Source organism: Diabrotica virgifera, chromosome 2, assembly GCF_917563875.1.
Source record: "Diabrotica virgifera virgifera chromosome 2, PGI_DIABVI_V3a".
Lineage (NCBI taxonomy): Eukaryota > Metazoa > Arthropoda > Insecta > Coleoptera > Chrysomelidae > Diabrotica > Diabrotica virgifera.
Genome location: NC_065444.1, coordinates 264,394,336 through 264,411,999, shown reverse-complemented (window position 1 = coordinate 264,411,999; position 17,664 = coordinate 264,394,336). Strand labels below are relative to the sequence as shown.

Genomic DNA, 17,664 nt, shown 5'->3' with positions numbered 1-17,664 from the left:
ATACCAATATATCAAAAAAGAAAACCCCATGGTTTCGAGAGGAAGTGAAGATAAAATGTGAAGAAAAGAATTAAGCCCTTTTACAATACAGAACACAACAAACACAACAGGCATACAACCACTATAAAAGAATTAGAAACGAAACAAACACTCCAGTCAGACAAATAAAAAGAGAACACTGGGAGAGTTTCTCAAAAGAGATGGAACACGACTTCTACGGAACACAAAAGGAAATATGGAGAATGATCAGAGGACAAAGAAAAGAGATGAACGAACTAATAAAAACGAAACACATTCAGAAGGAAACTTGGGCAGACTATTTTCGATCTCTGTTTGCTAAAGATAACGATAACGAACCACCAACACCTGAAGTGTCAACAATAGAAGAAGTAAATATTGAAGAAGCAGAGGTAACGGAAGCATTAAGGAAATTAAAAAATAGAAAATCACTAGGAGAGGACAGAATATCGAATGAACTCCTAAAGTATGGAGGACAAGACCTAATCAAACAATTATTAAAACTAATCCAAAAAATAATAGAACAAAACAGAATACCACAAGAATGGAGATCAAGCATCCTAATACCTCTCTTCAAAAAGGGAGAAAAATCGGACCCGGAGAATTACAGAGGAATTAATTTATTAAACACAACACTAAAATTAACGACAAAGTGATAACAAACAAACTGAATAAAATTATAATATTAGCAGAAGAACAACAAGCTTTTAGGTCGGGAAGATCATGCACCGACGCTATATGTATAATGAGGCAGATTCAAGAAAAATCGTTAGAATACAACAAACCGGCATACTTATGTTTCGTGGACCTTAAGAAGGCATTTGACAGGGTCAAATTGAAGGACGTTATCCATTTATTGTACGCAAGAGAGGTACCTCTAGGAATAATTAAAACGTTCGAAAATATCTACCAGAACAACACAATAAAAGTAAAAGTAAATGAAGAACTAACTGACCCAAATGAAGCTGGCAACGGGATAAGACAGGGAGATTCCCTGAGTCCTCTGTTGTTCAACCTGATCATGGACGAAATAATAAAAAAAGTAAGAACAAAAAAAGGATACCAAATGGGAGAAAAACAACTTAAAATAATCTGCTATGCAGACGACGCAATACTAATCTCTCAAAGGGAAGATGATTTACAACGTATGCTGCACGAATTTAATATAACCGCTAGAAAATTTAACATGTTAATTTCCCCAAAAAAAGACTAAATGCATGGTTATAACAGCAGATCTAATAAGGTGTAAATTAGAGCTGGAGGGTCAAATAATAGAACAAGTCATGGAGTTTAAATATCTAGGCATCACACTATGCAGTTACGGAAAGCTCGAAACAGAAGTGGAAGATCAGGTGAATAAAGCAAACAGAGCCGCAGGTTGCCTGAATGAAACAATATGGAGAAATAAAAACATCGGAAAAGAAGTGAAAGGCAGAATTTACAAAACAGTCATCAGACCAATAATGACATACGCGGCAGAAACACGACCTGATACAGAAAGGACAAAAAGAATGCTAGAAACAGCAGAGATGAAAACATTGCGAAAAATCGATGGTAAGACGCTGTGGGATAGAGCTGGAAGTACAGATATACGACGGAGATGCAAGGTGGATAACATTAATAACTGGGTGAAAAGTAGAAGAGTAGAATGAAACGACCATATAAGCCGAATGGCAGCAAATAGAGTATGTAGTAAGGACGGCGAGAGACGGTTCCTCAATAGGAAGACGATCAGTGGGAAGACCACGAAAAAGATGGAATGACAACTAACTGGAGGCACATTGAAAAACAGACAGAGTAATGTCTATATAAAAAGAAAAAGAAGAAGCATTGAAAAGAAATATCGCACAGATTGTATTTAAAATAAACTCTTGAATTCAATAACTCTATCCAAAGACACTGACCTTAAAGTAAACATGACCGTGAATATTGAATGTGCTTTTGTAATATTATTTATTATTTTGTGTATAAAACATTGGCCAGAATGAAGCGTAAGGATTCGGAATTTTGTTGTTAGATGCTAATGTGAAGGATGATGCTAACGAGAGGAGTGAAGACACTAGAAGACAAAGTAACGTACAGTTTATAAAAGAATGGACACTAAATAAAAAAAAATGGAATAACTACATAACCAGAATGGGGGAGACACGTATGGTCAAAATAGCAAGAGATAAATCACCAATCGGTAGAAAAAGTATCGGCCGACCGCGCAAAAGAAAAACCTTCCATAGAGGTATCAATCCGCCAATGAACAAGCAGAATTGCTGGTAAAGAGGAAGAAGAAGAAGAAGAAAAAAAAGATGCTAATGTGCCTAAATAGATTGGTATAGCTCTGTGGTAATTATTGTAAACAAGTTATGGTTTAGTCACCGATTGTTTAAATGTAAATATAAATGTATCTGAACTGAAATAGAGTTTTTCTACGAGCGTGCAAAAATGTCTACTTTCGCGCACGCATTTTAGTTTAGAAAGTTTCACTTTTATCCGCACGCGTGTTACTTTTCCGCACGCGGTTTTTACTTTTCCGCACGCGTGTTAATTTAGATATGTTAACATGGCCTTAAAGTAATTATAATACATGCAATAAACTAATATTTAGATATTATTTACTAATTTATTTCAAATATATCTTATTGTGTTCCTGTTTTAATGAAATTAACGCGACAATTAGATGAAATAAAATTATTTTGACATAATATTCGAAAGTCAATTTTTTTTTATGTAATTATGTTTATTTACAATCTACATCATTAAAAGAGTATTAAGTAAATTTTTTCCATGTTTTTGGTCATGAAGAAGAGATTTCCAATGATGTCTCATCTTATTCTATTTATGTTTAAAGTTTTAAAATAGGTCCTGAGGCCAGGTTATATCTAGTCTCCTTGTGACAGGGCCATTATGAAATAATTCCTTTACTAATTCGTTGTCATGGTGAATGGTACGCTCGTTTTGTGATTCCGAGGCTCGATGGATTTCTTCTCTAATGAAAGGTATATTTAAGTCTTCGTGAAGTGTTTGATTAGTTACATACCAGGGTGCATCCACTATTGATATTAGAACTTTCGACTGAAATATTTGAATGATATTCAGTGATGTTGACTTTGCACAGCCCCAGAGGTGTAGTCCGTAGTACCAAATAGGTTTGATTATTGCTTTATACAGAAGAATTTTGTTTTGGATGTTGAGTTTTGATCTGCGTCCAAGGAGCCAATACATTTGCCGAAATTTCAAGTCTAGTTGTCTTCTTTTAGTCTGTATATGTTTTTTCCAAGTAAGACGTTGGTCAAGATGGAGGCCAAGGTATTTAGCTTCTGTTACTGTTGGCATTCGTACATTTTCCATTCTTACAGGTGGGCATGTGTTGTGGCGGTTTGTAAACGTTATTTGAGATGATTTTGTTTTATTTACTTTAGGTCGCCATTTTGTGTACCATTCACTGAGTATGTCCAGATAGTGTTGCAGGTCTTGTGAGGCTTGTATGTGATCTTCATTTACTGCTAGTATTGCTACGTCATCAGCAAAGGAAGCGATCGTAGTATTAGGAGACTCTGGTATATCGGCTGTGTAGAGTGAGAAAAGCAGAGGTCCGAGAACACTACCTTGAGGAACTCCAGAGTTAATAGGACAGAGGCTGGATTGTTGGTCTTTGAATTTTACTGAGAAATATCTATTTGATAAGTAGGATTTGATTTGGAGGAAATAGTTACTAGATAGTGTTAATTTTACTTTGTAAAGCAGTCCTCTGTGCCAAACTTTGTCAAACGCTTGTAAGATATCTAGGAATACAGCGTATTATACAGAAAGTCAAATCGGTAGACAATAACAGTCGTTTTGAATCATCGTCATGGAAACAAAGATCGTCGTCATGCTAACTAATTATATTGAAAGTTTGGTTATGACAACCTTGTCAAAGAATTAATTTGTGTATGTATTTTCATATTAATTAAATTAATTGATTAAGATTTGGTAATTTTTTAAAGACTCTTAGAAAAAATATTGTTCCTAACTCTTGCAGAAAGTCTCTTTTCCGCACTCGACTGCTTGCCGAACTCCCGCTTCGCGTCGTTCAGCAAACTGGAGTCGCGTGCGGAAAAGAATGACTTTCTGCACTTGTTAGGAAAATAACTATTTATTCAGTAAGGACTAAAGAAGCAGTTTAAGTAACAACCCTTCAGCCTCCCAGGACAACGTTACTCGTTCTGCGAAACGCTTAGAGGAGCTTAAGATAGAGACCAATGGAGAAAATTTGTTACAGGTTTTAGAGGAAAGGCAAGAGAGAGGGAGTACTTTTATACTTTTATGTAATTGGTGTTGAAATTGGCATTTTTTTTTTATATAATTTTTTTTTTATTGTTTAATATGTATGTCTACCTACTGGTACTTTAGCAATTAATCAGATGTAAGAGAAGATATAATTCAAGGCAATTTTTAATACGCAACTGGTTTCGCGACGTACAACAGGTACACGGAATCATAAATTGAAAAAGCACCGGGCTACACATCAAATTGCCCACTTTTATCGCTTTTTTCATTGCCTTGACCCTTGCGCGTCTCCTAGCTATATTATAATGCCCCCTTTGCAATGTTATTCAGGTCATTTAGATACAAACACTCCTTTTCAGGTGTGCCACATTACAAATGTAAATAAAGTGAGATTGTAAAAAACGGATTCGTATGATTGGTACGTGTTTTGTTTTTCACCAGTTGATGATTTATATAGTTTTACGACAATTTCAACAACCCACGATTGCAATTATTTTAGTTTATCAATAAATTGGTACAATGCTTAAAATAATTACAATAAAAACAGCGAATTTTGATCGGTAAAAATGGTTTGACAAGACGCAAGACACGAAGCACCAAAAATTATGGCGTATAAACTTAACCGCATGTGATATCTTTATATCCTCAAAAAATTGAAGATTGACGAATTTATTAACTCTTTAGAGACGTAAGATGTGGTGATTATCAGCAGCAATTCCGGAATTGCTTAGATAAAGACGTAATATCTACCTGTTAGTGAATGCTGAATATAAACTAGACTACACCAAAAGAAAAATGTAATTATAAGTTAGACAAAACAATGTTGAGGCGACTCAAAATCATTGAGATAACAATGTTAGGTACCAATGGACAAGAATAACTGATTATTTGAAAAAAAATCATAGCTCGTGTCAATTGGTCAAGCCCCGCATGGAGCTACAACTAGGATATGATATTTAAAATAAAGATAGAATGGGAGAAACCTAGAAAATGAAGTTTTCCTTCTAAAAAATAAAGATTACCAATGATAATACAACACTGAGCTATTATATCAATATGATTTGTTGGTACTATGTAATATACCTTATAAAAATCTACATCCTCAAAAAAATATGAAAAATTTACTAAAATATATTTGAATAATTATTTTATTCCAATTTCAATTGATCTTATTCATTTGTTCACTTTCTGTTTTGTTTAACTATTTCCTTCTAAAAAACAGTTAACGCTCAATTCTTTTATCAACTAAATAATATTGTGTTTGATGTTCTAGTTATTTTCTATCCTTATCTTTTTCTCGTATTAAAACGCAACAAAACTAACTTAATCATAGGCATACATAAAATTTCTATGGCGTATGTGCACACTCATGAGTTGATACACAATAATAAAATATGAAATATGAATATGAAATTAAAGTAACCTAAACAAAAATAAAAAAAAATCAGTCACACGCTCTACCACTGAGCTATATCCGCTGTTGACTAACGTAATTTACAACGGGATCTAAATGTCATTACATTATTTGCATTTAAAATGACTTAAAATTAAAAATAAAACTCAATGCATCCATGTAAAAGCTGTTGAATAATATTGCATATTGTCATCGAATTCTGAGCTATTTTGAACATTTCAGATATCTAGCCAGTCGGAAAGTATGTTTAAAATCAATTACAAGATCTTTTGGACATAGTGACAAAGAAACAAAGAACAAGAGAAGTACATAAAAAAAGTAGAGGCCTAACTAGCAAGTTTTTCTAGATGCTTATTTCAACGTATATATAATTATAAAAAATTGAATTGTTAACTTACTTTGGCCATGACTTGACTTTTCTCCGCCGAAACTCCATCGATTTCAACTCTCGCTCGAGTAGCCCGGGCTGCGTTGTTTTCTTCGTAAGAAACGTCACCAGCTTGAAGTATTTTCATTTCCGCCATTTTGGCACTTTCTTTTTCGGCACTGATTCCATCTTTCATTACCTGTAACCGACAAATAAATAATCGTTATTATTGCTGGAAAGTGAGCTTGGCTAATTTCAATACAATGAGTGGTGTGTATTGTAAGCAAAGTTTGTGTGATTAATTTATTATTGATAAAGGCTATTTTTGTATTGGGAATATTGATTTTTTAAAAGCAATGGTTTGTTTTGTCTGTATAAAAATATCAAAGTGTCCTTGAAAAGGTGTTAATAGTGTTGAGAATAATTTTTATTGTTAATTATTAAACTAACGTTATTTCTGAATATGTAGTAGAGATGCACTTTGCCCCACATTTGGTCTCGGGACAGCGATTTTTGCTGCGGCATGGGCCAGCGATTTTTCTGCTGCACAGGACTCAGGACGGGACTGGCGCTTTGTCCCGTGGGACATCCCGCATGTCCCGCAGAAACTACCATTTTATTCGGAATGATTTGGTAATTAAAGTTAATCTAAGGTAATTAAAGTATCTGCATTATGTTTGCAAAGTAAAAATATTTATAGAATTTAAAACATTCACGAGAAAAAATTTCGTGTAGCTGGACTGTAGTCTGAAGATAGGTATACTATTAAAAAATTTATTAAAATCCTTTATAAAGAGTATATATTTATTAAAATCCCTTACAGAGCTACATCAAAATTACAGAACGTTTTAGATCTGAAAATATCATCATCAGTGTTGATGACATGGTTTATAACATGCTGACCAAAATATGTAGGTAAAAACCCTTTACATGTTTTAAAATGATGATAGATTTACATTATTATGTATAATTTAACGCGATGGATGAAATTGTCCTAGATATGGCCCTATAACTTGGAAATCTTGGAATGGTTGGATGAACTTGGAAAAAACAAAAATAATGACGAATACACCGAACATTACAAAAATAACGTTGAACGACATAAATTTAGAAACAGTAAACGAATACATCTACCTGGGACAGATAATGAAAGTAAACGAAGAAAATCAAGCTGCCGAAATTACCAGTTGAATCCATTGAACCAACGAGTTGAATCTTGAAAAACACTAAAATAGAACAATATTTGAAAACCAGAGTTTACGATCAGTATATCTTGCCTATACTTACGTATGGTTCACAGACGTGGACACTCACCAAGGCCAGAGATAAAATAGTAAAGGCACAAAAAGCGATGGAAAGATCAATGCTCGGGGTGAGACTTATAGACAAAAAAAAAATAAACAAAAATGTATTAGAAACAAAACCAAAGTAAAAGACCCAAGAGAACATGCTGACATAATTCTTTCAGACTGCCTATCAGTTTTACAGAATATCAAAAATACTTTTTTGCCCAAAATATTTAGTAATCCTTACATATTTTTAATAAAGGATATGTTAAAGCATTTAGAAGACTCTGGCTTCAATATAAAATTTATTTGGGTTAAGGCACATATTAAACTCAAAGATAATGAGTATGTAGACTACTTAGCTAAATCCAGTATAACATCAGGCGCTTTATTGTCATATTCTTTATGTGTATCAGATGTTATTACTATTTTTAAAAGAAACCAACTATCGATATGGAAAGATCAATGGAATCGTTACTGCTTAACAAACCCCACAAGATACACCACTTTACAACCAGTGATTCCACAAAGTACCTGGTTTAAGAGTTTTAAAGCTCCACGTAAATATATAACAACTATAAATCGACTACGTTTTGGGCATGCTTGCTATCCAAGTCATTTATATAAAATAAATATGATTGAAGACGATAATTGCAAACATTGCGGAAAGCAGGGTGATCTTGATCATATCTTTTTTGAATGTACTAAGTTTCAACAGCATTCAAACTCTATAAAAATTTACTTAAACTTGATATGCATGCACCATTCAATATCCAGTCTCTGCTGGCTACAGGCTCCCAACAAATATACAATATCATTATAGATTTTTTGTCAGATACACGCACGGTCCTATAAGATTTGTACGCGGGCATGATATTTTTTATTATTTACGTTCAGATTTGCATCCTTTTTTATCATAAATGTTATATCACTTTATCAGAGATCCATTATTGTATTTATTGTATTATGTATTATTGTATTGTATTATTTATTGTATTACTATATTGTTTCTGTTTAATTTTATATTAGGGATAGGATTGTATATTCTTTATTGCAACTGGATGATAAAAAAAAATTAAAAAAAAAACATGCTGCCAAATTAAAATGGGGCGTCGCAGGAGACAATGTCCGCTTGAAGGATAAAAGATGGAATCACTAAATACGACAATGGAGACCATGGCTAGGACGGAGAAGCAGAGGAAGGCCACAAATGAGATGAGCTGATAACATTAAGAAGAGGACACAACTGGAAGCAAGTGGCGCTAAATAGAAAACACTGGATTGAATTGGGGGAAGCCTATTTCCAAAATTGGATTACTTAAGACTAAAGAAGAAGAAGATGGCCCCAGCCACGCCTGGCACGTGGGTTGACTCATCTGAAGGATATGACCTTAGGCCTATTTCATTCTTTACGATCTTGGTCGTCACGACAAACGGTCGTACGACCGTTTGTCGTATTCATCGGACTTTCACACTTTACGACAGTATTCATCTTATTGTCGTAGAGAGCACAGGGCGTAGAATGAATCGGGCAAAAATTTATTATTTTATTCATAATATATTTATTTATACGTAGAAAAAGTTCTTTGAACATCTGCAGATGTGATTGGTGAATTAGTGCGTATTTAAATTTAGACAAATGTGCCGGTACTATCTTACAACAATATAATAAATTTGGGCTTTCTGCAGACAAATATTAGTTTATTACATGGCAGGTATCACGATGGTTTTCCCGCTTATCTCCTAAGCCTAAGGGATTAAAATTCTTATGATTTATTGAATTATTAGAGTTTTATTATAGCTCTGCATACTTCATAGAATTTTGCTTAAGACAGGAAGTAACATGAAATTTCACTATAGTTTATCATAAGAAGTAAAATAAACACAGGTAGGCAACATATCTTTAAAATAAACATTTTTACTAAAAATTCTAATCATAATCTTTTGTAATTAAATAACATAAAAAATAATAAATGTTCTGAAGCTATTTTCTTGTGGTCTCTTATGCAATTTACTATTTTAGTTGGGAATAAGCCACAATTTTATTTTATGATTAAGTTTATTTGACGTTTCGATTTCCACTTCGGAAATCGTTATCAAAATACTTCTTCTTCTTCTTGTCTTTATCTTTATGCGTATTACATTACATGCCATAATTATTTCAAAATATTTTATTTGATTTGTACTTTATGTCCTGTTGTTGTCAAAATACAAAAAATATTAATGAATTAAACAAAAATGTTGTTGCTTAGTAAAAAAATTCTTCTAATAATTTATTGAATCTGACTCATTTATATCGGCAATTCAAACATATATTATACATTTTAAAGTAGAAATAAAATCATTTTTTTAGTAAAATTGTGGCTTGTCTCCCATCAAAACTAGTTAATTCAGGTTTGTATTCTGCGAGGATACTTTAAATAAAAAATAAGGTAAGTACAACTTACCAAACTTAGTTTTCTCCTGGTCCTCTAAGTTTTCAAAATCAGGGTTAACCTCCACTAAAACCCTCCATGCATTTCTTGTCGCATTTATTTATTTATACACATCCAAAGTTTTGTGCCACAACACTGGGCTACTTTGTATCAGTGCAATTAAAAATTCCCATCTATATTGTCTGCCATTATATTTTTTTTTTGTAAATCTTTATTGTTATTCCTAAGTAAACATTATTATTATTATTATTATGTATGTGCCACTGGATTCACTGGTACTACACGACTAACTGTCGACTGTCGTTAAGTATGGAAGCACTAATTTATGCCCGTGGTTCACTGATAGCACGGCACGACACGACCGTCGGCGTCGTCCATTGCAGTGACATTGGACGACAGGCGAGGAGCAACGGCACGACAGTTAGTCGTGGTCGTCCTGTGTGAAATGCTCCGTACATTCCTGTATTGGACTAATGGAATGTACGACTAACTGTCGTTACGACCGAAGTCGTAAAGTATGAAATAGGCCTTACATTACGGACGATGATAGGCAGCTCATTGATGGTTTAAGGTTATTTTTGTATTAGGAACCCATATTAATTTTTTAAAAGCAGTGATTTGTTTTGACTGTATAAAAACATTAAGAGTAAGTGTCCTTGAAAAGGTGTTAATAGTGTTGAGAATTAGTAAACCAACGTTATTTCCGATGAAATTACCGAAAGTGTTAATATCAGTAAGTCGCTTCGACTGTTTTTTAGTTTAAAATAATTTGCATTTACAACAAATAAAAATAAAAATATTTTTAATTAAGAACTTTTTTATGCATTACCTATATACTTAACAACGCAAAGATTTTAACGGTAATTTGTTCATTATGTATTATGTAAAATTGATTATTAGTATAAAAACCTTGAATTTAAATTTAAAAGAAGCTATTAATTAATTAACAAAATCTCTTTAACAATAAATTAGAGATCCTGGAAATATAAATCTTCCATTGGCCATCATTTTAGAATGTTATAAAATCTTTCTCACGTTCTCATATATTTTTTCTTGCTACAAGTAAGGCATATAATATAAGAACATAATAATAATAGCATTCGTAACATTTTTATTTATTAAATTATATTAAAAATAAAATTAATGACATTAAGGAGGTATTGCTACAACGGACTCAATAAATCGAACAACTGTCTTTTTAAAATTTTTGTCAACTTAAGCATAACTTGCAGCCTTCATATTCCGCCTAGAAAAACTCTATAATAAGACTGAAGTAAAAAAAAATGTGCTTATATCTTGTTCTAAAAAAATGTGCAGATTTAATAGAATAGTTTTTGTTTTCGTAAAAGGACTACTCAGATGGTACGGGCATGTATGTTGAATGTCAGACGAAAGACTTACAAAACAAGAATTTGAAACACAAGTGCCAGGAAAAAACAGAAGAGAAAGTCCTAGATCTAGATGGATAGAGGTTGTCAGGAAGATGGGAAAAAGTACGAAATCAAACATATGACAGGAAAAATGGAGACAAATTTGCAGAGGAATATTGCTGAAACATGGAGATAAGGTAGAAGGGCTTAGAACTAAGTAAGTAAGTAAAAATAAAACAACAATGAATATGACCAAATAATTGAAAATGTTGAGATGGACGAACGAAGCAACATAACCATTAAAACAAAAAATTATTTGATAACATTGAGATGAATTGGAATAGTGAGATTAGCAAAAATGAAAGAAAAAGTGCCTCGGCTGAGGAGGAAGCCCAAAGAGAATGAGTACCTTTTTCCTACTTCCAAATGGAGATGCAACGGTTACATTATACTGGCGAATATTTTTATTACTAAAATATATCACAATCTGTCATAATAAATTTTTCTTTGGTAAATTTTCCATTCGCTAAAAACCCACACCTTGGGAAAGAAATATGTAGGTGAAGATCAAACGAGATGGGAATCTCATTAAAATTGTTTTACTTCGATATAAATATTTATCAGGCGGTTGTTTTAAAAACGATAAAAAGGAATAGGTAACGGCAACATGGAGAAAAAATCATTCAAATGTGCTTCTGTAATTTATGCATTTTTTTTTATTTTATTGTAATGAATATTAAAAAACATTCAGATGAGGAAGAATAGACAGGACTCACGAATATGAAAATCTTTTTCTTCTTCTTTCTACTGTATGAATAGGCTCATGCCTGTTTTACTTCGGTTTTTAGCCTCAATTGATGTTGTCTGAGCAGGGCCGCCGAGAGGGCGGTACAGCCGGTACATTTTACCGGGGCCCGGCGATGTAAGGGGCCCGGCGTCGACCATACCAAAGACGTAATTTTTCCCGTTTTTTTGCTCTTCACTTTATGTGCATAACGCATTTAATTAGTACTCGGCTATATTTATTATTATGGCCTTTAACCGATTTTGTTTAAAATTTTAACAGCAATAAATCACAGGAGTCAAATACTACAGTGCAGTCAGATAAAACTATGGTATGGATATGGAAATTAAGAATATATCAGGGCTTCTAGAATATTTAAAAAAAAATCAGAAGAATCTATATTGAAGAATCTAAATTAGTTATCAGCAATTATGGAATAAATCCAGAATTTACATAACTCTGAGTCTATGTTAAACTTTGTCCATAAAATTGTATAATTTTCAGCGACAATAAAGAATATTTCTATTCTATTCTATTCTACATCAAGTAAAGAAAAATGGCGCAAAAAGCTTGTGAGATTTTTTGATGATTTACCTGGACCTAGTAGTGATGCGACTGATATTTTGAGCCCGACGCAATATTTCGCTGGGAAATATTTAATATTGTCATATAATAAGCAATTTAACCAGAAGATTTAATGCGGAAAATAAAATTCATTTGCTATTTAACATTTTATGGATATTCCGAGATGAAGATGATGACAATATTAAGAAAAAAATTGATATAGGTATGTATTGCGCAAGTTTTATAAAGAAATCAGTGAAGAATTGATAGATGAAATTTTTCATTTGAGAGCGATATACAAGGATAATATTGGTGAATCTCATCTTTCCCCAGTATACTTGCTTAATAAAATTAAACATCTCTTTGAATCGTTATTGCGTTACCGCAATATTGTGCAAAATATTAAGAATATTTTGCACATTACCGGTGACAGTCACAGAAGCAGAAAGATCCTTATTTTTCTTTTTCGCATAAAAAATTCTATGAGGTAATGACAGCTACAATGAAACACGATCGGTTAGCTGCCTATCAACTGTGTGAATTGAGAATGATTTGGCAAAAACATTTTTGCCAATCAGAAAACTCGAAAAGCACCTGTAATATAAATATTTTCACTATTATAAATAATATAATCAAAATTTAATAAAACTTATATTTCAAATGTTTCTTATTATTATTTATTATTAATAACTTGATTTCTTTAAAAATTAAACAATTTTTTTTGCTCTTCACTTTTTGCCAGGGCCCGCTCATCCCTCTCGGCTGCCCTGGTGTCTGACCATCTTTTCCTCGGTCGTCTCAATGTGATCCTCTTTCATTTGGCGATTGGTCTCTTGCTATTCATACTATTCTATTTTCTGTCATTCTTTCTATGTGTTAATTCCATTCTATTTTTCTTCTTTTGGTCCACATGTTTATTTCCTCTATACCACATATCGGTCGTATTTCCTTACTTCTTACTCTTTAGAGTTTTGTTTGTTATTTTTGGTAAGACTTTCATTTCTGCTGTTTCCAGCAGCTTTTTTTCGCCGTATCTGCTCTTGTTTCCGCTGTGTACGTCATTATCGGCCTTATTGTTGATTTATATATCCTGGTTTTCGTTTCCGTTGTGAGATATTTGTTTCTCCAGAATGTGTTGTTGGGACATCCTGCTGCTCTGTTCGCCATGTTCACTTGTTTTTGTACTTCTTCTTCCATTTTTCCGTAGCTTGACAGTTTTAATCCCAAGTATTCCGTTTCCACCAATTGTTCTATTATTTTGTTATTTACGACCAATTTACATCGTCTCGGTTCCGCTGATATCATTATCGACTTAGTTTTCTCTGTTGAGATCACCATGTTGTATAGGAACGCTGGGTCTGCGAATTCTTTAATTAATCTTTGTAGGTCATATTCATTTTCGGCTGTTATTATATCATTCTATATCCTCTTCTTTTTTTAACTTTCTTGCCGCACTAAATTTTTCTTAAATTAGACCAATCACCTCTATACAGCGGAAACCACCCCAAGCCTAGTCAATAATTTATAATTCGGGATCTATTCGCGTCTCGAATTTACGAATGACGCCAGATACGATTTTAGTCCCGTCCAAAAATCAAAACCGAGCGATTCACTTAAAAAAATGTTTTAAATGGTTTGCTTCTGACTTATGTTTCCTCGCTTCAAATTCACTAAAACATTGATTTCCTTGTTCTATTCTTCAACGTAAGCTCTGTAAAATCAGTTTAAAAGTTCCATTGAATATACCTATTACTTAAAACTTATCTAAAAAATTCTATCGCAAAAATATGCTAATTTTATTTTTAAACAAATCCTTTCCCATTGGCACCGCTTCATTTGTTTTGTACGAAAATAAAACAAAATATCTCACGTTAGTGATTCACCGTCAAGCAGCATTTTAAATTCCAATTTGATTATTCATTTTATTTATTTTTTAGTTAGCGAAGGAAATTACTATTAGGCCTGGATCCCGCGTACCAAAAAAAGTTGATTAACAGCAAGCTCAAAAATTTGTTAATAGCTTAACGGTGTCTAGCCGGACAAAACTTTGATGTACGGAAACACTGGCACAGGGGAAGTTTTAATAGTGGACTACGAAAACAACCCCTATATTTTGTCGGACAGAACTTCCAATTAATTTGTTACCCTCTCATTAAACTCTCATGCAAAAATCGACTATTTATTACCAACATAATTCCTGTCATTCGAATGTTCTACGTGTCGGACTTATTAAAACGCCCAATATATTTGTCAGACAAAAATTTTTTCATATATTATATAAATTTTGCTATTGAATAAACTTAAAAACAACCTGCTAGTTTTCACAATCATAAACTTGTCAGGATGACACGTTCCACAATTAAAACTTCCCCTGTTCCAGTGTCCCCATACATCAAAGTTTGTCCGACAAAAACCGTTAAGCTATTAACAAATTTTCAGCTTGATATTAATCAACTTTTTTTGGTACGCGGGATCCGGGCCTATATAGGTAGTTAATATACATGCTAAACAGGGGGACCGGTTTTGAGAGACAAATAAATACTTAAAAGTATTTAGGTTAGGTAGTTTTCTACATGTAGATAATTTGTGTTTCTTGTTCTTGACTGGCTTTACAACTCGGGCTGAGCCTTCGCCTCATCCATATAAACCTCCCATTTTTACGATCACGCGCTTCCATTTTCCATTGTTGTACTCCAATTCTAGATAAATCGGGTTCAACATAATCTTTCAATCTTTTTCTTGGACGGCCTACTGATTTTCTGCCATCTGGTCTCTCAAAAAACACCGTCTTTAACAATATGTCTTCCTCTGATCTTACCACATGACCTGCCCATCTTATCAGGTTAGGTATTATAGTATGTCTGCCGATGTTTTCAGTACCATACAGAGTTACCCTTCTCCACTCTACTGTTAATACATCTCCTTGAGGGCCAAGTATCATTCTGAGAACCTTCCTTTCAAATACCAGTAGCTTATTTATTTCCCCCTGTTGCAGAGTCCATGTTTCACTTATTCCATATTCCATATATGTAACAACTGGGCGAATAATTGGCATGTGCAGTCTTAATTTAGATTGTCTTTTTAGCAGTTTAGAACTTAATAATAATGATAGGGAGTATAATACTTTATTTCCCCTAGCTATCCTTGCTGAGACCTCTTTTTCTATGTGGTTGTCATCTGTGATTACCGACCCCAGATATTTAAAATCTTTTAGTACTTCGAAGTTGTGGCCATCCATGTATTTCATCCTCTATTCATTTCTTCAAGGACCTAGACTACCTGCTTCCTCCTCGAGTTGTGAAGACACCTCTTTCGCGTGTTTGCAGAATGAGCGACTGCATCTAGGTCATCAGCAAAGACCAATAATAGTTTTGATCCTCGATTCGCAAATCCCCCTGTCAGTTCAGATGATATTTTACTTATTGTATATTATAATGCCAAATTGAATAGCAACAGTGATAAGGCGTTTCCTTGTCTAAGTCCTGATGTTATACTAAATGGCAATATAATATGTTTACTATCTTTACCTGTGCATATTTGATGTGCAAGTCCGTTACGCACATTTAAGTTAGCTAATAATTTGTGTTATTTTTGAAATTACTTTTTGTGTTCTTTCAACAAACTAATTTGTCTGTTATATACCCTGTGCAAAGTGCAACTCCTGCTATATTGGGTGTACCAGCCGCTCTCTTCAAGGTCGACTAACTTCTCATGAAAGCGACATTAGGTTTCTAAACCCTCTTGTGCCCTTGCAAAATATGCCATTTCAAACAAACACTAAATCGACTTCACAAACGTCAAAATACTTTGCAAACAACAAAAATAATCACACGAGATCCTCCCTAGCAATGTGCCAAGATTTAAAACATCCAACACACTTAAAACGTGTTCAAATAAATTAACCCTCGTAAGGCGGTGCTTAGATTCTTACGTAAACAACGGTGCGGGGTGCATTTGCACCCCATCCGGCTATCCATCTTTTTTATATGTGAACGTTGGGGAAATTGATTTAAAGATAATTAGGACTTGTTTTTCATATTATGAACCATAATTTTACAAACAAATTACTCATTTCTTATTAAAAACAATATTATCGCTGCAAGACAAACACATGACATTTTTCACAGTGTGAGCAACACAAAGTTTTTACACACAATACAGTTATGCCGGGACTTTCGGCCTTTTTTTCGGACATAAATAAAACCGAAATTGTCCCATAGCTCTGTTAGTTCCAGGTGGAACAGCAGAAACGTCTAATTCAGGATGAAATTTTCATCATTTGCAGCTTACAGTTATTTTTCCAAAAAAAAAAACACGTAAACGCAAAGTGTTTTAAATGCTGTAATGGGTGAAATGCGTTTAGAATTTAATTTAATGCGAATAAAAAAATGGACAAAAATCGAAAAAATTTATGAAAAAAGATAGGTGAGAAAAACGAGGTCTGGGGTGCAGCTGCACCCCGCACCGCCGAGGGTTAATGAAGTATCGTTTCAAAACTCTCTGACTATTTTTTATAAACTTCCTCTTCATAAGAGAAGTAACAAATTCTACAAATCTGTTTCAAAATAATGACACGAGCTCTTTCATAGAAAAGCGATCCAATTATGATTAAGTAACCCAAATACGACACCGTAAATATTTTCAAAACATTGCCACGAAATTTCAATTATATTAATAACGAGAGGAAAGCTAACCTGATCATTAATAATGCAGCATAAATCACAGCGATTATTCTGTTTTTCCTATGAAGTCCATGTTACTCTCATCAATGATAAACCTCATTTATAATTTCCAGATATAATCTAATAATCCAAAACCTACATGAATGTTCATGAATAATCATATGCGTAAACATTGGTGAAACATAAATTATAAATATATTTTGACAATATGAGTATATTTTTAATGTTACCAAAAGTAATAAAAATGCTTCCATGAAAGTTGTATTAAAAAACTTAATTGATGAATTATCGTGTTTGTCAATTCCAGGGTAATAATGCAATAGGGTCACTGAACCTTAGAGCATGTGTTTCTAAGTAACCAGAAAAAAGAGCAGTGACTTTCAGGTTGGAACTCTTTTCTTACCTAGTCGACAAAAAGGTGGTGGTGATGGCATGTTGATAGATACAGCAACTGAATGCCGGCCCAGCGGAGGACTGTGGG

At 33.4% G+C, this 17,664-nt stretch overlaps 1 protein-coding gene across 13 annotated transcripts in view; it reads right to left on the bottom strand.

The window, feature by feature from the left end:
• Positions 1-17,664, bottom strand: part of LOC126880616 (NAD(+) hydrolase sarm1) — a 496,620-nt gene that overhangs the window by 50,297 nt on the left and 428,659 nt on the right. For all 13 annotated transcript variants that reach the window (XR_007696654.1, XM_050644609.1, XM_050644612.1 and 10 more), the window contains one exon: positions 6,094-6,261. Coding sequence is in view for 12 of the 13 variants with exons in the window: in XM_050644609.1 (XP_050500566.1) it covers positions 6,094-6,261 (168 nt within the window). In the remaining variant the exon portion in view is untranslated. The remainder of the gene's footprint in view (positions 1-6,093; positions 6,262-17,664) is intronic.